The 20,999-nt window shown below is 39.3% G+C and overlaps 2 protein-coding genes across 8 annotated transcripts; one reads left to right on the forward strand and one right to left on the reverse strand.

Annotated features, from left to right (window-relative positions):
* Positions 1-912: 912 nt before the first annotated feature.
* trip6 (thyroid hormone receptor interactor 6) lies at positions 913-13,752 on the forward strand. 6 transcript variants are annotated; one of them, XM_034676274.1, is made up of 11 exons: positions 913-1,046; positions 1,513-1,559; positions 4,896-5,121; positions 5,370-5,473; positions 6,620-6,733; positions 6,828-7,415; positions 7,532-7,628; positions 7,722-7,891; positions 9,654-9,832; positions 9,929-10,049; positions 11,806-13,752. In XM_034676274.1, exons 3-11 carry the CDS (start codon positions 4,905-4,907, stop codon positions 11,935-11,937), a joined length of 1,722 nt encoding a protein of 573 aa, XP_034532165.1. In that variant the 5' UTR covers positions 913-1,046; positions 1,513-1,559; positions 4,896-4,904; the 3' UTR covers positions 11,938-13,752. The 6 variants fall into 6 exon arrangements, with proteins under 6 accessions (XP_034532165.1, XP_034532171.1, XP_034532169.1 ...); XM_034676280.1 differs by having other exon boundaries at positions 7,535-7,628; XM_034676278.1 differs by having other exon boundaries at positions 4,899-5,121.
* A 3,229-nt stretch (positions 13,753-16,981) lies between these two features.
* Positions 16,982-19,627, reverse strand: sst5 (somatostatin 5). Of its 2 annotated transcripts, none has more exons than XM_034676939.1 (3): positions 19,436-19,627; positions 17,487-17,884; positions 16,982-17,389 (listed from the first exon to the last, which is right to left on the reverse strand). In XM_034676939.1, exons 2-3 carry the CDS (start codon positions 17,781-17,783, stop codon positions 17,195-17,197), a joined length of 492 nt encoding a protein of 163 aa, XP_034532830.1. In that variant the 5' UTR covers positions 17,784-17,884; positions 19,436-19,627; the 3' UTR covers positions 16,982-17,194. The 2 variants fall into 2 exon arrangements, with proteins under 2 accessions (XP_034532830.1, XP_034532829.1); XM_034676938.1 differs by having other exon boundaries at positions 17,487-17,939.
* Positions 19,628-20,999: the final 1,372 nt, after the last annotated feature.

Raw genomic sequence — 20,999 nt, forward strand, 5'->3', positions numbered from 1 at the left:
ATAACGTTTACACTACATGAACTGTAATTTAAAGCCTGTAGCAGCTGGCCATAATCACGCAGAATTGCTGTAGAATCCTGACTTTTTAGTAAATTGTAGATATTTTATTTTATTTTTGTATTTTAGTATGTTTGTCTTGTATTTTGCTTAATTTCCTTTTGTGATTCATTTTATATATATGTGTGTGCATGTATGTGTATACATATCATTATTATCATTATCTCTATTATTATATATATATATTTTTTATTTTTTTTTGCTGTTATCTACTCATGTAATTGGTTATTTATCCTTTTTTACTCTTGGTTTGTTGTCCAGTCTCCCAGGGGGGTGGGGCGGGTGGGTTGCAAATGTTTGCTTAATGTATAACCTGTAATTGCTTGAAAAAATCCAATAAAAACATTTGAAATAGAAGATCAAAACTCGTTAAAAAATCCGTTTCCTAATTAGATTTTTTGCTATTTGTAGGGTGTGGAATAATCACCTACGTTTAGTCATTATGCACCATATATCTGGAACACACTCCCTGAAAGCTGTAGGTCTGCTCCAACTCTCACCTCTTTTAAATCAAAGACTAAGACTTTTTTATTTGCCACTGCCTTCCTATCTTAGATTATTTTAACCCACTTTAAATTAAAATTTTAATGTAATTTTTAATATATTTCTAATTTTCCTTTTCTTTTCTGTTTTATCATATTTGTCATTTTAATTGTGTTATTTTATGCCTGTCTGAATGTCTCCAATGCTTTTAATGTGTTAATGTAAAGCACATTGAGTTGCCCTCGTGTATGAAATGCGCTATACAAATAAAGCTGCCTTGCCTTGCCTTGCCTACAGGTTAACAGTGTATTTGTCATTCTGTGGATTAATTTTCTGTTTGAATGTAGAGCTTCATGTGACAGACCCCCTCCTCTCCTCCTCCTCTCCTCTCTCCTCTCACAGACACAGAGCAGCAGCTACAGCAGCAGCAGCAGCAGCTACGTCACACATCGGGAATGCAGTGCGGATCTGCTGCTCCTGCTACAGGCCTCAGGATCCGTCACAAAGTAGGTTAACGACGCTAAAGCTAGAAGAAAGTTATTTCGGGATAACTTTCTCTGGCCTTTGAAGGTTTGAACGGAGGTGTTGATCGTGTTTGTGTTGCTCGTGTCGGGCGGTAGGTGTCGGTTATTATTTCATTGTTTCCTTCTCGGCTGTGTTAGATGGAAGTTAGCCTGGAGGCAAGGCACGAGGCTAACAAACACGTAAACAAGACTGTGAGCAAAGTTAATTGTCGCTAATTATCCCTCATTATGTGTTATTTTATAACTAAAGTGGAATGTTTTACCCACATTGGACGCTCAGAGGACGCATTTGGACGGAGGACTGTGCGTGTTGTCTGCTTATTCATTTAGGACACGTTAATGTTTCTCTGCATTCTGTTGTAAATGAGGAAATGCAATGAACGTGAATAAAATGTGACATCTATGTTTCTCCTGTTTCGCCTTTTAATAACGTGTTCTTTATTTGTAGATGACACTGAATGGGAGAGGAGAGCCACTGTGAAGGTACTTTAAAAGGTAGGAACCGTCCAAGGCTTCTGAAATCATCAGAGGAACTGTTTTCTATTATTTGTTCTCACTTTTACTCACCTTAACTGGCTGTAGTCATGTTAGCTTCTTTTTTTTTTGGGTTGAATTTAACTAGATATGGTTATGTCAAGCTGCACTGTATGAAACAAAGTAGGCGTGCCTTCAAAATAAAAGCACGAATCCGAATCAGCTTTATTGGCAAGGTATGATTGGACACACAAGGAATTTGACTTGGTAAGCTGTGCTCTCTTTGTAAAAGAATAAAAATAAAAATATAATAATAGTAATAACAATAATAATAATAATATCAACTATAAACACAAAAAGAACAACAAGCAGGCATTACTAATTAGGGATGGGTACCTTTCACATTTGAACTAATACTCAATGGTACCAATTTTCGGTACTTTTGTGTGTTTATGTGGTAATAAATGTTAATTTAAAAAAAAAAAATCTCAAATTTGTTTAATTTTAAGAACAGAAACAGGATTATATAGGTGAGTAGATATATTAGCTGACACGTGCTCATGGCGTCTAATTGCTCTTTCGGGAGTATATCAATGAACACACGTGAATGCCTGCGGACGGGAAAAAGTCAGTTCTCCGTCTCTTTATAATAACAGGACACACAACTCACTTGTTGGGCATTCACGCACACAGGAACGGTTATAAACAGGGCAGGTAGTTGGAGCGAGAGAGTCCGTCTCAACTTAATCCTCCTGCAGCTCTGCCTCGCGGTGAGTGCGGGCGCCTGTCTGGTGCAGGCTCTGTTTGGCGCTCTCCCGTGCAGATGCAGAGACGTCCACACGGTCAATCCCTGACTTTATTACAGGGCGAAAGTATGGAAATTCGCCTCCTCTTCCACTCCCTCTGATTTTACGTGAGTTGGTACTCGGTAGTACAGACGGAATTCGGTCGGTACCTATAAAAGTACCGAATTTGGTACCCATCCCTATTACTAATATGTACAGGTTAAAATAATATGATAATGGTGAAGTGGTGAGTAGTGCAGAGGAAGTTTTACATTAAAAAAGTATCTGTAGGTGATAGTTAAATATTTAAATAAATAAATACACATACCCTAATTCCGCAGTAAGGCATGAAAAATGTCATATTGGTAGCAATTTAAACATATTCCACTATTGCTGTAATTCTAGCTTCATTTTTTGCATTATTTGATCAAATTACATAAAGTTTGAGTTTTTGTAGAATTACTTGAAATTTGAAACGTTTTATTTTGACATTCATTCACACCGGAAGTGGATTTTGTTGTTTTGTTCTCGCTTCACTGTCGCGACTGTCATCAACTTTGACATTTCATGAGTTGCTGTGACTTCATTGCGTCCAGCAAGAGGGTCCATGTGAGAGCTGATGAATGAAAAATACATGTTTTATGTTTTTAATCATATTCAGATATAATAATTTGCATTTCGTGATAAAACTGATGCGTTTAATTGCCTGGCCCAGCAATCCGCGGATTTGAGTGTGTGCTCATCCGGATTCAGACAGGGGCTTGAAAGTGGAGGTGGTGTGTGGTCCCTCTTTTCTCCATGTGGTCCCTGTCAGTGAAGCCCATCCTTGTTAACCACAACACGGATCCAACTTTTAGGTAAAAGGTAAAAAAAAAAACTAAGTAAAATGCTTAAGCAGTATGTTTAATCACCATATCCCTGTTTGTCTCTATCATCCCCTTTTCCATCATTATAATCCTCTTACAACAAGGACTTATGACGGCCACACAACCCACATACAATCAATCTGAGTGGGCTCGCCCTCTTAATTTCTCCACTCTGAGTGCTGCTGTGCTTGCAGTCCCATCTAAGCATTGTGTAAGTCACACAATAATAGAAATACTTTATTCATCCCTGGGGGAAATTCAGTCATTAAAGTTGCTCCTAAACACAATAATTAAGTATGTAAAATAATATTAATAGAAGAAGTAATTAATAAGATACAAATACAATGAAAATAATGATAATAAAATTATGTACAGAAGACAGATTAAGCTATGTAGAAAAATAGATGGTTGAAGTCCCAGGAGATCAGGAAGAGGGCACTCTGGTGGTCTGTCTGGAGTCTGCCTATGGCAGGGTTGAGAATGTTGGACGCCGTAGTCGGGTTGTCAGAGTGGGGATTTAAACAGCTACCAATATGACATGTGAGATCTCCCTGCACAGACAACATGGTCGGAGGCCCACAGTGCTCTCGCTGCTATCCCGGTCCACCCCGCACAGTCTGGAAGCCGTCGATGGAGACGTTGTGGTCGGGAATATCCTGATGCAGCCCCTTTTCCATGAAGCACAACATGCTAAATTCCTGAAAACTCCGTTTGACTCCTGGCTAGTCCTGTTAGCCCGTCCATCTTATTGGCCAGAGATCTCACGTTGCCCATGATGAGAGAGGAGGGACACGGGTTCTATCTCCTCTCCATAAACCTCTGTCTCCTTATACCAGCTCTCCTCCCTCAAAGCTCTATGCCTCCTGCCTCCATGTGTCCCAAATCTCCAGAGTTCTGCAGGAACATCCAGCAGGACATTCTCAGCTCAAGCTTGCAATACCAGCTTGCCATTTCCCTCTGATAAATGTACAAAAAAAGTACATTTTTCTCTTATTTTTCTGATTTATGCCACAAAACATCTCCAAGACCTTTATGTGAATCCTGCAGGTGTAAGTCAGCACGTTGTCCACTCAGCTGTGTGCTGCACTGTTGTTATTTACCCTGCAGAGGATACATAATATATTGTTATGAGCCAGGTGTCCGTGTGTGTACAGACATATCATTACACAATATTTCCTGCCCTGTTTTTGTCTCCGCTTCATTTGAAAATCGATCATAAAAAAGTGTGTAAACATCCAAAGACAATAACCATTGTGGCGGACAAACATACAGGGGGTAACCACCTGTTTGTGTGTCTGTGTAAGAGCTAGAGTGTGAGTGTGGAGTAAGGAGCTGATGCAGTGTGTTGTCACGAAGTTCACAAACACACTCGCACGTGTTTCAGGGCAATGTGCGAGCCAGCTGGAAATCCCCGATCCCTTCAGTGGGGCTGCTGTCTTCCTGCTCCTCCTCTACGAGTCCATTGTTCAGTCTGTGTGTCCCTGTTGCCATAGGAGACAAAATATGAAGCATCCCCTAGTTTCCATTGGTTACCTATGATTTAGATTCACACAGAAGCAGCTGCTGTCTTCATGCAGATTCTGGATAACAGCATTAAACAAGGCCAGAGGAAAGAACTGATTTTGTGTTTGGAAAATGAGAAGCTATATCAAATATATACTTTATTTAAAGAGACGGTTTGATGTGTTTTCTCTTTTTGATCCCAGAAGCCTGCCATGTCCGGACCCACCTGGCTTCCTCCGAGAACTCTGGATAGCCCAGAGCGAGCCGTCCCACAGATGTCCCACTCTGCCGGGTCAGCAATTTACAGAGCGCCTATGAAGAAAGGGATGTCTGACTTCCGGCCAAAATATAACCCCTATGACCAGAATGGAGGGGGAGGAGGAGGAGGAGGCGGGATGGCCAACAGATACATGGCTACCGGGCCCACAGGTGAGAAGACCACCAGCCAAGAGAGGGAGCTGAGGAAGGTCACAGAAGAGTGAAAAGTAGCTTTGCCTGCACTCAATACATTAATAGCATTGCTCAAAAAAAGTCACCCTTAAACTTTGCTTTCACATACATGAAAATATGAGCATATTTTTGTAGCAAGTATGTAGATCATAATAAGTAAGGAAGACATCCTTTTTTAATTGTCTTTGTTTAAAACAATAGTCCTTAATATGTTTACTCACTCAAAGGTGGACCCATTCATCATTCGTCTAACGATCACTACTATGCCCCCGCCCATGGTCCCAAAGAAGAAAGCAACTGGAGCCCTCACATGGACAGCTATGAGTTGATGGTAAGTGATTTTTTTTTTCCTGCAACTTGAAATTGTCTTTCAAAACCATAGAGTGTATAAATAATGGACGTAGTATCTGTGACGTCACCCATCTGTTCCTGAGCGCTGTTTTGAAGCCAATCATCAGCGGGAGCCATATTAGAAATGCTTTTTCGAAACAGCCTGCTACATACTACCTACTAATGTAGTAGTCAGTAGGTACTGCCTACTACATACTGTGTTTGAATTTAGTCAGTAGTATGACTGTTCTGTTCGATCTGTGTTTCAGTATGCTGAGCCAGACGTCACTGAATTTCTGGTTTAGGAATGTGGAAGTAAACAACGGCCAAGCTGATAGAGAAACTGCTTCTTTAGCATCCACTTATGACTGAAAAAGTTAGGAAGTGGTTTATATGGAATTTAATGATTTTCACAGCACCTAAAAACTGAGTTCCCCCCGTCAAAAAATGAAGAGGAAAGAAAAATCAGAATGTTAGCGCTGTGCATTATGGGAAACAGTACACGAGGCAGACTGGTCCGATGCATACTGTGAAATACTCCTGAATCAGTACACATCCGGGCAGTTTTGGCATACTGCAGATTTTGCTCTTGCTCACATACTACTTACTGCATACTGAATTTTGGTCAAATCAGTACATACTGCTAGTATAGTAGGTGGTTTTGAAAACAGCCTTAGTGTGAGGTAAAGACTAAGAGGCAGGCTTTGAGCCTACTAGCCAGCTATGTGTTCCCGCCTGTCAGTCAAGTCTTTAAATGGGCAAAACTCGTAATCTTAATATCTTCTGAATCGTCACGTCAGAAAATAATTCGCCCCCTGTACAGTGTGTGCCGATGAAGAAATGAGCTACTTAGAACCAAGCCGTTTTTTGAACCAGACTGTAAACATGTTTATTAATGCTGCAAAGATCGTCTTCTCTGAATTGGTGTGGATGTGGTTTCTGGTGTTTCTGCAGCCAGCCTCAAGCAGATGCTCGATGAATTTCAGACAGGAAATGTGGGGAGTAGAGAGGAGGGGAGGACTTGCAGTATATGGTCAAGGCTGGAAAATATAGCCTCTGTATACGGGGCATGTGCAGCTTATTTCTTGTGATATTTTCATAAAGTACACTTGGTATGCTCACATGTATATTATCCTGTTCGTTTTAGCACCGTGGTCCTGAAAAGCCGGTGAACTATCACTCCAAAATAGATGCTGATATTGACTCCCTCACCAGCATGCTAGCTGATCTGGACAGCCACCCACAGGACTCCAGCACACAAGTAAGACCAAAACCTGTATTGAAACTAAACGTTTGCCTTCAATTTTCAGTATGAGTGTGTTAATTTGGCCTCTAACTTTTGGGACTCCCCACAGCTGTACGACAATGTGCCTTACAACAAGTACCTCTCAGGGGATCACTATAAACCTGCACATCAGAGCGCACCCCCTCCTCAGGCCCGGCCCTCCGTTGGCTACCCCCCTCATCCCCAGAGCCAATACCACCCATCACCCCCTTACCCCAATGAGCACCAACCCTCCCAGTACTCCAACTCTCACCAGCAGGACTTCTACTCCTCCTCTTCCTCAGCCCCTAAGCCGTACCCTCAGCCCGTCCCGGCCTCCTACACCACCGCTTCCACCCCTACCGGGCCTAGGTTCAGCGTCCAAGTCAAGACAGCGCAGCCCGTCACTTACTCTCAGACCGGGAGACAGGCCGAACAGGCCTACACCCCGCCCCCTCCTCGTCAGCATGTGTCACGCCCCCCTGCCCAGACTCAGACAAGTCAGGGATGGTACCCTCCTCATGCTGGGTCACAGGCCCAGGAGATGCACTCTGATGGGGGGTACAAGGGGAGCAGCTCAGGAGGGAGAGTAAACCAAGTTCAAATGTCCAAGAGAGGGATGGAAAATAACCATGTAGGCCCGGGGGTTCCGCAGAATCCAACTTATCAGTCCAACAAGGTAGAGACACAGGTTTCATACTCTGTTTTGGTGCTTTGAATTTTAATGAGACATTTTGGATTCAAGGTTTTTTGGTTCCAAACCACACCTATGATTTGTTTCCTCCTCTTTTCTAGCAGGGGTTAACATCAGCCAGGCCTGAGGAAGAGTTGGAACGGCTCACCAAGAAGCTGGTGTACGATATGAACCACCCCCCTGTGGAGGACTATTTTGGTACAATCACTTAATACATGAACAACTTAAGACATGCCTAGCCTGCCTTGAAAATAGATGTATACAACTTGGGACTTTCTCTTCTGCTTGCAGGCCGCTGTGCCCGCTGTGGTGACAACGTGGTCGGAGACGGCAGTGGCTGTATCGCCATGGAGCAGGTGTTTCATGTGGAGTGTTTCACGTGCATCACCTGCCACGCCCGTCTGCGAGGACAACCGTTTTACGCCCTCGATAAGAAGAGTTACTGTGAGAGTTGTTATATCGTAAGTAAAGACAAAACTATACAACAAAGATTCAAACTTATAAGATTTTCAGTTTTATGTCAACTTTCAACCTGAAGAGATACTGCTTCAACTCCTCTCTCAAACCTAATCTACATACAGATTCTATGTGAACACGTAGAATCTATAGAAGGGCCCATGGACTTCATTCTATGGCTTCTCTTAGTGGTACATTTGAGAAGTCATTCCTGTGTTGGCTTTAGCATACGCAGAGGAAAAAGTATGTATGGAGAGCAAAAGCAGGCAGAACACAGTCCACTGTAAAGACATTCCAGTTACCATCAGCGGTAATCTGAGGCTGAATAGATAACTCTGCATCATGATGTTATTTGACAAATTTAAGACCAGTTAATTATGACTAAATAACAGTTCAACAAGTTTATAAAACTGAGGTATGCTACAGTGAAGCCTCTGTGTAACTTCCTGTTTACAGTGAAACTGAGACTCAATAGAAACAGACAAATATGTCCTACTCAAGGGGTATATGCAAAGATATAGGGATGTAACAATATATCACAAACCGGTAAAAAATCAATACAAATAAGGGTGGATTAAAATCGATTCAACATAATTTGTTTCAGGTTATTAATTTTAAACAGTAGAAGGCGCTATCTGCATTACACTCGCTGAGTGGAGGTGTTTTAAGTTTAAAGCATGTTTAGATGTGAATCAGCTGACTGCTCACAGCGGAGAGGCAGCAGCTGAGTGACAGGTCTCCACGAGCGCTTTTTTTCTCTGCCGCCAAACTGATTCTGACCCTGTTGCGCTCCCCGCTGTCACATGACCGCGTTTGACCACATGCTTATTATTCTCAGTAAGAACAAGCAGACAGAAAACTGGACACTGTGAGTCCAAAATATGATTCTGTTCAGTTGACCTGTTGCAGTAAATCCACATGTTGGTCATAGAGTCCTCACTGACCATGCGTCCACAGAGATTATTTATCAGCCTGTTCCTCACGGTGATATTCAGCATGTTAACATTTTGAACACCTCAATATGATACTTAGCTGTTTATTACCATCAGTAATATACATTGTGTCATGAAGGAAAATTTGATTTAGGGGGAAATAATGCATTTGGCATTATTTTTTACATGGAAAACCTTTGTTTTTTTTTGTGATTAAACGATAATTGATCGTTAACATTTCCAAAGACCAATCAAGGAGAATACTTGAAACACATTACATCCCTAATTTAAAGAGATTTACCTTATTTGTTTTAATATTTAATACTTTCATTTGGGAATTGTTCACTTTCCATTTCTCTATAATTGTTCTGAATTTTTTTGAAAAAGGATTACTTTGTTTACAAATAAGTATAAGAGAAAAAATATTTATTGCAACTGTCCATATCTGAGAATTGAAATAAAATAATAGTTATCTAAATTTTGAGTTCAATCCAGTTTTCTTGAAAATCATTAGAGAATCGTGAGGCAATCATATCATGAACCAAAAATCGGGAATCGAATCGTGGCTTGAGTGTATCGTTTCATCCCTACAAAGATATGACGGTGTTCTCTTTGAAGAAATGCTTCTGACCAAAATAAAAGCAGTGTCTTCTTAGATTCATTTTACTGTAAACAATGCAGCGCACTATAAAGGAAGTTGTTGCTCAACATTGTTTACAGCTAGCTGCTGGTTACACCAGAATACCTGAATATTGTTCATAGAGGTGTATATTGCTGTTAAATGATCACTAATGTACCAAAACAACAAACCCAGTGTTTCCTTTTTTTTTATCAGAGTACATTAGAGCGATGTTCAAAGTGCTCCAAGCCAATCCTGGACCGAATCCTGCGGGCTATGGGTAAGGCGTACCATCCTCGCTGTTTCACGTGTGTGGTCTGTAACTGCTGCCTGGACGGGGTGCCCTTCACTGTGGATGCAACCTCCCAGATACACTGCATAGATGACTTCCACAGGTATAAAGAAAGTCAAAGAACATCTCCTTTTACCTGAAACTGGTCCTGTTTTAGATACAAAGAGTAAATGCTGATGCTTGTTCCCCCCCCTGACAGGAAATACGCACCCCGCTGTTCGGTATGTGGGGAGCCCATCATGCCTGAACAGGGTCAGGAGGAGACAGTGAGGATAGTGGCTCTGGACCGGAGCTTTCATGTCAACTGTTACATCTGTGAGGTGAGTCCCCCACAGTTTCAGATGTGTTAAGTGGAGCTAGCACAACTGTGTTGTAGGCAGTTTGGGGACTTAGAAATTTCCATATAACTTACATTTTGCAAACAGACATGCAACTCAAAAAATAGGATATGGTGGACAAGTTTTTTTTTTAAAATAATATTATTCAAAAGGTTATCTGTCATTTATTCCATATTCATTGCATGTCGTGAAATATTTAATGTCCTTTTTTCTTTTGATGATTTTGTCTAATTGCTCATGAAAATCAGAAATCCAGTATCGCAAATTGCTAGAATATTTTTCTAGATCAACCAGGAAAAGAATCTAAAATACAAAAATGTCCTACCTCTGAAAAGAATATGTTCATTTTATACACCCAATACTTACTTAGGGCTCATTTACAACAAATGACTGCATTGATGTGGCATGGAGGCGAACAGCCTGAGGCACTACTGAGGTGGTATGAAGCCAAGCTTGCTTTGAAAGCTGTCTTCAGCTCTTCTGTCTTTTTGGGTTATCCTTATCCTATCAATTTCTGAGGGGCTCAGGTAAGGTGAGCTGGTTTGCCAATCCAGCACAGTAGCATCATGGTCAGCAAACCATTTAGTTTTTGTAGTTTTGGCGCTTTGGGCAGGTTCTACGTCCTGCTGGATAAGGAGATCACCATTTCTATAAAGCTTGTCAGCAGATGAAGGCATGTAGTGCTCCATAATTTACTAGGAGACAGCTGCATTGACTTTAGACTTGATAAAACACAGTGGACCAACACTACTTTATGACATGGCACTCCAAATCATCAGACTGTGGAAACTTCACTCTGGACTTCTATCATCTTGGATTCTGAATCTGAAAAGAAGAATTTGGACCACTGAGCAACAATCCAGTTTTTTTCTGCTTAGCCCTGGTAAGACTCTTCAGATGTTGTCTCTGGTCCAGGAGTGTGTCAGTATTAAGAACACAACAGTTGGAGCCCCTTTCCTGAAGACGTCAGTGCTTGGTGGCTCTTTGATACACTGACACCAGCCCCGGTCCACTACTTGTGAAGCTCTCCAAAGTTCTCGAACTGACTTTTTGACAACCCTCTCAAGGCTGTGGTCATCCCTGTCGCTTGTGTACCTTTTCAAATCACACTTTTCCCCTTCCAGTCATCTTTCCATTAATATGCACTGCGAACAGTCTGCCTTTACAGCAAGGAACCTCTGTGGCTTAAGGCTGATTTATAAATCTGCGTCTCCCCTACACAATGCCGCCGAGCAGACCAATGAAAGGGCTTGCCGTCCACGTCGATTCTATGGGTAGTTACATTTTGGAGGAGGTGCTTGTCAGCTATGTGCGTGGGCTTCTGCTTATGCTGTCGATTTGACACAGAAGTATAAATCAGCCTTTACTCTCCTTGTTGAGGGTGTCAGTGTTTGTCTTCTGAACAACTGTCAGGTCAGCAGGTTTCGCTATGATTGTGGTGGCATGTAGTGAAACAGAGAGTAATACATGGTATTTATGGTGTTTGAATATTTACTCAAACTTAAAATAAAAGTTAAATAAAAAAGCACTCTACTTTTCATTTAATAAGTGTTGAATTTATAACATTTCCACTTTCTTGAATAACTGAAGGACACTATTGAACTTTTTCCACAACATTCAGATTTTTTGAGACGCACCTGTGTTTACTATTGCAAGACCTGAAGTGCCCCCATAGTTACAGGATTTGTCTGCTTGAGTGGGTTGAGTTTCAGTGACTAAAAGTGTCTGTACTCCTCAGGAATGCGGTCTCCTGCTCTCCTCTGAAGGAGAAGGCCGAGGCTGTTACCCGCTCGACGGCCACATCTTGTGTAAGAGCTGCAGCGCTCGTCGCATCCAGGACCTCTCTGCCAAAATCTCCACCGACTGCTAACAAACCTTTCTGCATACAGTCCACCTCTTCAAACCCACAAACACTCCACATGTTACTTATTATTTACAGAAACAGAAACCCCTACTGTGTCAGACCCTCATTTCTTTTCTTGGTTACTCTGATAATGGTTGGATGTAAACTTCCCCTATAGCGCCCTCTTTTGGTGGCAAGCTGCCGTTTTCAATCGCAGAAAAACATTTAAATTTAAATGAGCAGTGAAGTTCTTATGAAGCAGCTATTTCCTTTCATTCAGACGTCTTCCTTCCTTCCTTTTTTCTTTCTGCACACAGCAGCTCCATTCTTCACGTTTAGTTCAGTATTAGTTTGAAAGTAGCCTGACCTGCAGGCAGCTTGGGCTCCACTCACCATTCATCCACATCGGTACTACTCAGTGATTAGCTTGCACATTTGTATCACTGTATGGAAGGATATCATAGATTTAAAACCTGAACATGAGGGATTTTTTTTTTTTTAGAGGCACAAATGATAGTTGGGATGTGTGCTCGTAGAAACGATCTGGATCTGTATATTTGTAAAAGTGCAGAAATGCCTCAACACGAGAATATTAAAAAAGCACATAACAACTGTGAACTGTACATAAGAGATGGTTTAAAGTGTGGCGATGAAATTGTTCCCAACTGGAGAGCATGTAGCGTTTAGTGCAGTGAAGTAGCCTCATAGCTTGAGAAATGTAGACTAAAGGAATGTGTAGAAAACTAAAACTGTTGCTTTTTTTGTTAGCTTTAATTTCATGCTAGTACAATACATGCTGCAACAAATCTCAAACATCACAACGTTATGTTAATGAAATGAAACTTGCACGTTTTTTTTTTATCCTTAATAATAACTCTCTTTGGAATACAATCTTTGCTTTGTTTAACATTTGTGTTTGGTTGATACTTGACTGTTACATTGAAGTCGATGGTGCAATGAAGTCAATGCTTTCTTCTGTTTTAAGGAAATCAGGGTGTTGGGTGAAAAAAAAACTTTGTGAAGCTTGAGCCTTGTGAAGAGTTTATAATGTGCCATTTTAGGGAAATATCATGAAATAATACTCAATTCAAGCGAATATTGGCCACAAAGACGAACTTTACGGATACTTTTTTACATCATCTGATATCAAAATGGAATTTAATGTGATGTTCTTCACTCCTGGATTAGATTTTTGCTCTTTCTTGCACACGTGGGCCAAGTTTGTCAACTTTGGAGCTACAGTATTTGTAATGATTGTGGTTAACCGCTCGTTTCTCCGTCCGTTTTTTTTGTATCAATGTAACTTAAAGGGCTAGAAAATTTAAAAAGCCTTACCTCAAGGATGTCATTCAGTTTCATAATAATCCTTCTTTGAAACTGTCTTTCTGTGAACTCTGCTTTGTTTGTGTGTGACTGAACGTTATCATGCTTAAACCGTTTTCATCTGTTAATTTATCTCATTGTGTATATATATATTCTGTGTTTGCATTAATCTGCTTTCTATCACCACCGTTATCATTTCATTATCGCACAATCTCTTAAGATCCTCACCCACCAAGCCAACTCTTGTGTCATACTCCTTTTGAATAATGTAAAAACCTCCTTCTGGTCATGATTTTTCGTTCCTTCATAATTAATCATTTGTCTTTCTTAGTGTGTGTTCAGTTTGAAATGCGGTGGATTGGAGATGGTAGAGTAAACATTGTGGTACTGCAGCAAGCCTGTACTGTGATGAATTCACAAGAAGAAAAAGGAGGATGTTGAAGCAGGAAGGGTTAGATTGATATATGTAACGCAGGTTGTAGTAACAGAACTGATTATTAAAATGTCATCAAGTCAAAACCGTGTATTTTCCATTTTTTCTCAAACAAAAAGTCGCTTTATCTCAGCGGGTAAATCACCCCATGTACAGAGGCTTTTGACCTTACAGTGGGCAGCCCAGGTTTGATTCCTTTATCCTTTGCTGCAAGTCGTTCCCCACTCTCTCTTAATAGTTTCCAACTCAGTATCAGTGGTGGACAGTAACAAAGTAAATTTAGTTGAGTACCGTACTTAAGTACATTTTTTGAGTATCTGTACTTCACTTCAGTATTATTTTGGGGGGAACTTATTAGTTTTACTCCACTACATTCAGAAGACAATTATTGTACTTTTTTCCTCCACTACCTTTCTATCAATGCTCTAGTTACTCACTACTTTTGCTTTGAAGTCAGCTCATGAATTTCCTTCTCTTTTCTGAAATCTGATCCCTAAGACAGTGAAATGTGTTTGTGTAGTTCTGTTTGTCTCAGTGGTTTAGTCGTACCTGTATATCATGCGTCTCCACGGTTGAACGTGGAGCAAAAACAGAGCAACTTTCACTCAGATCAGGCAGTTCATGTAGAGGTGGTAATGATGGCGATAATTCTCCACCTGAGCACCCATGGTCATATCTTCAGCCCGTGTTAGAGGTTTTTGAAATGAAGAATGATACATAATGTTTTAAATGTTCTCCTTGTTTCCCACTGTACTCAAACATACAAACATTCACTGTCCAACCTGAGAAAGCGTGTTGAGCTACGTAACATTTGTTTTATTCCAGATGAACATTTCAAACTAAGGTGTCTGTGCTTGGAGTAACTTAGTTGCTGTTTTTATTCCATGGTATAGTTTTTAGAGACTTCAAGTAATGGTTTCTAGATAAACATAATGTAACCAGATGTATTGTGAAAATACAAAGTTTTTAGATTTTTTAAAGAAGTACTTTGAATACTTAAGTATTTTTAAAAGCAAGTACTTCAGTACTTTAACTCAAGTAATAATTTGACAGAGCAACTTTCACTTGTATTAGAGTAATATTTGACCAGGAGGATCTATACATTGACTTAAGTAATGAGGCTGTGTACTTTGTCCACCACTGCTCAGTGTTAGCCCATAATACGACATAAAGGCTCAAATATAATGTCTAAAAAACAAACTCATGGCCAAAAGTTAAAGGGGCATTACACCACATGTATTCAGTATCCTGAATGTATGTGCTATAAGCAGCAACCTCCAACTTTAACATGAGGCCAATAAGGAAGTGCAAAAACCGCAGTTCCTCGGGTGTCTACTTGAGGCTGCCTCCAAAACCCCAAAAGTCCCCATGTTGAAATTGCCATTTTTACAGCCTGGTACTAAAAACAGGTCTCTGTTCCTCATTATTTGTAAGAACTGTACAGGGAGTAATATTTTTTATAACACATCTGATTCAGATTTTTTGGATTTATTAAGTATATGGTCCATGTAATTAGGTCTAATTAGGTCCAACTTAGTCCATGTTTTATAGTCTAAGTTCTGAGACTTCCTTCAGCCTGTATTTATAGTCCTGATGATGCCTTAGGGATTTGAGGCTTAGTTTTGGAGGCTAATTACTTGGGGAAAAAACATGTCAAATTTACAAATTTAACATGTAACATTTCAAATTAAAAGAGACATCATATATTATTCGTTTAATTGTTTTTCAGTATGTTTATACTCGGGATAGTTGGCTCTTTAAGAAGGCAGTGCATCTCATATGGACCCCTGAAAACAGGAATTACAAGGTGATTTGCCAGAAGGAGTCAGCTACATGATAACATAATATACTTAATGCTTTTTTATACCTAGAAAATTACATAATTCAATAAACTTGAATACGTTGGTTTAAAAATGCATTGAATTCCTGCTTGAGTCAGCTAGAATAAATTATCATAAGGTGTTTTTGTATCAGCACTGACAACACCCATGTGTTCACGCTACTCGATGATGTCATCGAACTTAATATTTTAAGAATTGTTTTAACCTTTCTGTTATGTTGCGGGTCAAATTGACCCTTTTTAAAAGTCTATTTTAGGCAATATTTGCCTTCCAAACCAGCTAAATGCAGCATAAAAATCTGGGCTGCATGTGACAGAAGAGGTGTCGTGTTAATTTATCAACATCACTTCATTAAAATAAAAAAAATTCAAAAAGTAAAATAAATAAAATTTATATTCAGGGCTTTCCAATGTACATTAAAAAGTTTTAACATTAATTTGAATGAAAAACGAGTGAGTTATCCTCATTGAACCATGATCTGTGGGAATTAAAGAACACCAATGGACCAAATCTGGATTTAAATGGTTAGTGATGGAGCTAAAAATTAGATTTAAAAAATGTGGATTGGGATTTTTTGGGGTTCTGACACTTTTGGATAATTTGGTCAAATTGACCCAGGAACATTATTGGTGTTCCAGAGAAACAAACATAACAGGAGGGTTAATGGAAGGACCCCCAGCTGCAGATGTTCCTTACTGTGCATTTAAAGACTAGTGTAGATCAGGCAGAAACAGTCTGACAAAATATCAAAATGCTTTGCATTATGGGAAATGAAGGATCTAATGCTACTCTTGAGACAGAAATTCTGGATATCTCAGACTCTGCTCCTTCAATTTGATTTAATGAAAACACAAACACTGTATGTTGTACATAGTTCTGTTTGGTAGCAGCAATTGATACCTGTGAAACACGACTAGTGGGGAAGAAGCTTGATGTATTTTCATTTGAAAATTTTATTTTATTTATACACTTTAGAGGTGAGAAATTTTAGGTTTAAAAAAAAAACAAAACAAAAGTGTAATTTTCCATACTGGTTATTATCTCATGATCTTTTTATTTATTGATTTTTTCTCATTTTCTTATTACTTGTGATTGATGAATCTGATGGCAGTTGATTTGAACCTGGATGTTTTTTGGTTTTTTTATATTATTAACATTCTTAATATTATTTATGTAGGTATTTTTATTTATTTATTTAATATTATTTTATTTATTTTTATTTATATTTATTTATTAGTATAATTATTTTTGTTATTTTCACTATTATTACTACCACTCCACTTATCTGTTTCACCAGATTCTGATGATGTATAATTGTCAAAACAAGCACAAAGCAAAATGTTTGTAATTGTTCTATGGTTGCCAATAAAAACAAAATTACAAAGAATTACAAGAAATTAAAAAAAAAGAAAGAAAACGCAAATGCTGATAGCTGAAACAGGAACAAATGAGAGAGAAATCCCTAACAAACATATCCTTCAAAATCAGAACATTTTAATCGACACATTGAAGACATCCCTGCTGATCACAATACATCCAACCTTAATACTGTTTAGGGTTAACTAAACATGTGAATATTTAGCATCTTGCAGTAAATTATCCTGTTACAACAGAGTTAGGAAACATTGATGCCTTTTCCTTAAACAAAAACAGGCAAAAACAAAAACACACCATCTTGAACAGCTCCTCAACACGAGGTGAATGTCTTCCAGAAGAAGTTACGGCAGCCTGCCTTGCGCTCTCTGTAAGAGGCGAGGGGGAGATGTCGCCGCATCACCTCCTGTCTGACTCCCAACACCTCCTCCTCCTCGGGGATCATCTCATCATCTCTGGTTGCCATCAGTTCAGACATGAACCTCAGCAAGAGGAAAGGAGTGAGGACCTAAAGAAGAACAGGAAAGCATGTCTACAGAAAAAGCTCTACAGACTTAAAATGAGATGTTAAAGGTACTCAGATAGTTGATTGTTTGGTCACTCACCTTGTCGTTTGTGAAGTCTTCTCTCAGTGTTTCCATCAACATGTCTGGTTGTGGAGCTGCTCTGACCTCCAATGACAACACAGAGGAAAACAAAACCCCCCAAAACACCTGAAACTGACAGGAAAGCATCTCCCCCTCAAACAGAACTCTCCTGTTCCCTGAGCCTCTTCTCCGCCCTGACGATGTTGTAGAAATGCCGCCAAAGTACAACAAAAAAATGATGAAGTGACGGTGGAAACGCTGAGTGTTAACACTGTTTGAGTAGGATGTGTTGAGCTGATAAATAGACCTCTTCATCTTCAAATCCTCCTCATCGTCAAGCCAACAAATGGATGTGATTGGTGGAGCAGTGTGAAAGTGTGGCGATGAGGAGGTGGAGGTTACATGGAGAAGTATCACTGGACTGGATAAGGTCATCGTTAGCCGTGGCGACATGGACACGACCAACAAAACCTACAACAGTTGACTTTCAGGTTGATTAAAGCTCATATAGGAATAACTGGAAATGTTAAATATCAGATGTAAAACACACATTACAATAATTCAATGTAAAGTAATGTATAGTCTTAATTATGTCCGTCATGATTAGCTGCAGCAGCGTTGTAGGTGTCCTGATCACAACGTGAAGCCGTCATGCTGTGCAGAGCTGTTCATGACACAATGTGACTCAAATGTTAATGAGGCTGCTGACCAGTCGGAATTTGCACCAGCTGTACCACCGTCACTTGAGAAAAATAAACTCAGAGATGATCTAAATGTCAACCTGCAAACAAAGCAGTTGAGTAAGTGCTTCCTGTTTGGTTCAGTTTCATTTAATTTTATAAATCCGCTCTGTAACACTAATATGGCAATAATGAAAAACTAGAGAGTCTAAATACACGGGGTCCACTGAGAGACCCACCCCACATAGTTCAGTATCAGGCAACCTGAGGTCTATAGGATCACCTGAAGAGTTATGAGATCAGTACAGAGGGTCATTAAATAGTTAAAAAGATTCAAGTCTCAGGGCGGTAATTTACATCCAACAAAAGATGTATAAAAAGAGGGAGACATGTGTAGTCTTATGTTGCCTCAAGTGATGTCACCTGAGTCAGAGTCTGAGGCCAAGGACAACAAAACTATAGTAATGTGGGAAAATAAAGAAGCAAAGGAAGAAAGAAGAAATCATAGGCAGAAATATTAAGGAAGAGAAAGAAGTAAGGACAGAAGGACAGAAATAAATATAACTATAAAGAAAGAATCAAGGGTGAAAGGATCAAAGACAAAACAAGAGAAAAATAGAAAGAAATATAAAGAGGATAAAAAAAACAGAAAGACAAAGAAAAATGAACCAAAAGGTAAAAAAGCAAGAACAAAAAAAAAAGGAAGACCTGAAGAAAGAAAAAAGAAAAGGAAAAAAGGAAACAAAAAAGAAAGGAAGAAAGAACTGAGAAAAAATAAAGAAAGAAAATAACAGAGAAAGAAAGACAAGAAGAAAGATAGAAAAAAGTAAGAGAAACAGAGAAAAGAAAACATAAGAGGTGGCAAAAATGAATGAAAGGAAGAACTAAGAAAAATAAATAAACAAAAAAAGGAGAAAGAAAGAAAGACAGAAAGAAAGAAGGATAAAATAAGAAAGAAACAAACAAACAAACAAAGAAAAAATTAGAAAGAAAGAAAAAAAAGAAACAAAGAAAGAAAGAAAAAAAAAGGTTTTTTTGTGTGTGTGGTGTTTCCCCACCTTCAAGATTGTGATCTAAAAAGCATCAAGTTTTCATCTTATTTTCACACTCGCTTAATCATCATGGCCAGTTTTGATTTCCTCTCTCTTCGTGTCGTACTCTTTAACACTCTGTCTGAATCAATCGTGCTTCTCTGAGTGTTAAGTCTTCCTGTTTATTTATCTCCCCACATTAATCAGATTCATTAAACTTTAATTCTGCTCCTCATAGTCATGCATCTGCACTGACCTTTTTATCCACCGCAGGACTCTGTGTGAAGTGTGATTACTCAGCCTGAAGTCTTTAATCATGACACGACTTCACTTTAAGTAAGCAGCCAGGATGTCATGACCGCTGGCGTCCAGCTGTGCCGAGCAGCGAGACCGTGACAGTCACATGAATCACACATCTGCTGCCTCCACAGTCACACCTGCTGCTCCACTGAAACAAAGAATTCATCCACATGGACGTGATCAAGTTAGGGAACTTTCCACCTGATTTAAATGCTTTCTTTCAGCTTTAAGGATGTTTGTTGAGCCACTTTAACATTCTCATCTTTACCCAAGAGCTCTTATGCCATCGTTTAATGTCATATATTAGTAAGTAAATGTATTAATACCATCAATGCTATGTCTTATTTTAAACTTATCAAAAACAACTGGTTACCCTCCAGCTATATTTACCAACTCGTCACAGGTCTGTACAGCACAAACAATTATGGCAAAGAAATACTTATTATCATAATTATTTGGGCATTTCAGCGTTTAATGGACAGGACAGCTGAAGAGAGACAGGAAACTCTGGGGGTAGAGAGAGGGGGAAGACATGCAGCAAATGGCCGAGGCCGGAACCTCTGCGATGAGGGCTGTAGCTTCTGTACATGAGGTGCGCCCAGACCGCAAGGCCAACAGAATGACAATCCAACTCAGGTTACACAGCTGATATTGAAACGTTAGGCTATTTAATGTCCATATGTGTCACCTGTAATCACATTGAGTCCCCCCCTCCCCAGAGCTGCTAATCTACAGACAAGAAATGAGACATATTTCTAGACTGGCAATACATTAAACACATATATTTCTGTGTTCATGTTGTTTAAAACAATAAAAATGTTGATTATTTTAGTTTCAACGTTTTAATTTACCCCTCCTGTTATGTTCGTTTCTTAGGGACAGCGATAATGTTTCTGGGTCAATTTGACCCAGGGCATGTTTAATGATCCAAAAGTGTCAGAACTCAAAAAAAGTCCCAAAACACATTTTATAAATCTCATTATTAACTCCATCACTAACCATTTAAATAAACATTTAGTCCATTGGTGTTCTTTAATTCTCACAGATCATGGTTCAATGAGGATAACTCACTCGTTTTTCATTCAAATTCCTGTTAAAACTTTTTTTAATGTAAAGTTGAAAGACTTAAATATAAATACAATAGTTATACATTACTTAGATTTTTGTTTATTTCATTTTGATTTCTTTTAGTTTTTTTTTTTTATGAAGTGATGTTGAGAAATTAACAGGAGACACCTCTGCTGTCACATTATGCACAGATTTTGATGCTGTATTTAGCTGGTTTGGAAGGCATATATTTTCTAAAATGGAAGGAACCTCTGAATGCCTCTAGCCTTTCATCCACTGTGACATTAGGGCCTGGGTTAGAGAGGAGTGGAAGTTGCTCTACCCACTTGTCCTTCACTGTTATAAGGGCTGCCCACTTTCTCTCTTCGATCCCAGCTCCTGCAGTCAAATGGCAAAGTGTCCCATGGCAAGGACTTTTCATTTTATGTTATTCAGGCTAATTAAGCCACGCA

The sequence above is a fragment of the Notolabrus celidotus genome, chromosome 23, assembly GCF_009762535.1.
Source record: "Notolabrus celidotus isolate fNotCel1 chromosome 23, fNotCel1.pri, whole genome shotgun sequence".
NCBI classification, from domain to species: domain Eukaryota; kingdom Metazoa; phylum Chordata; class Actinopteri; order Labriformes; family Labridae; genus Notolabrus; species Notolabrus celidotus.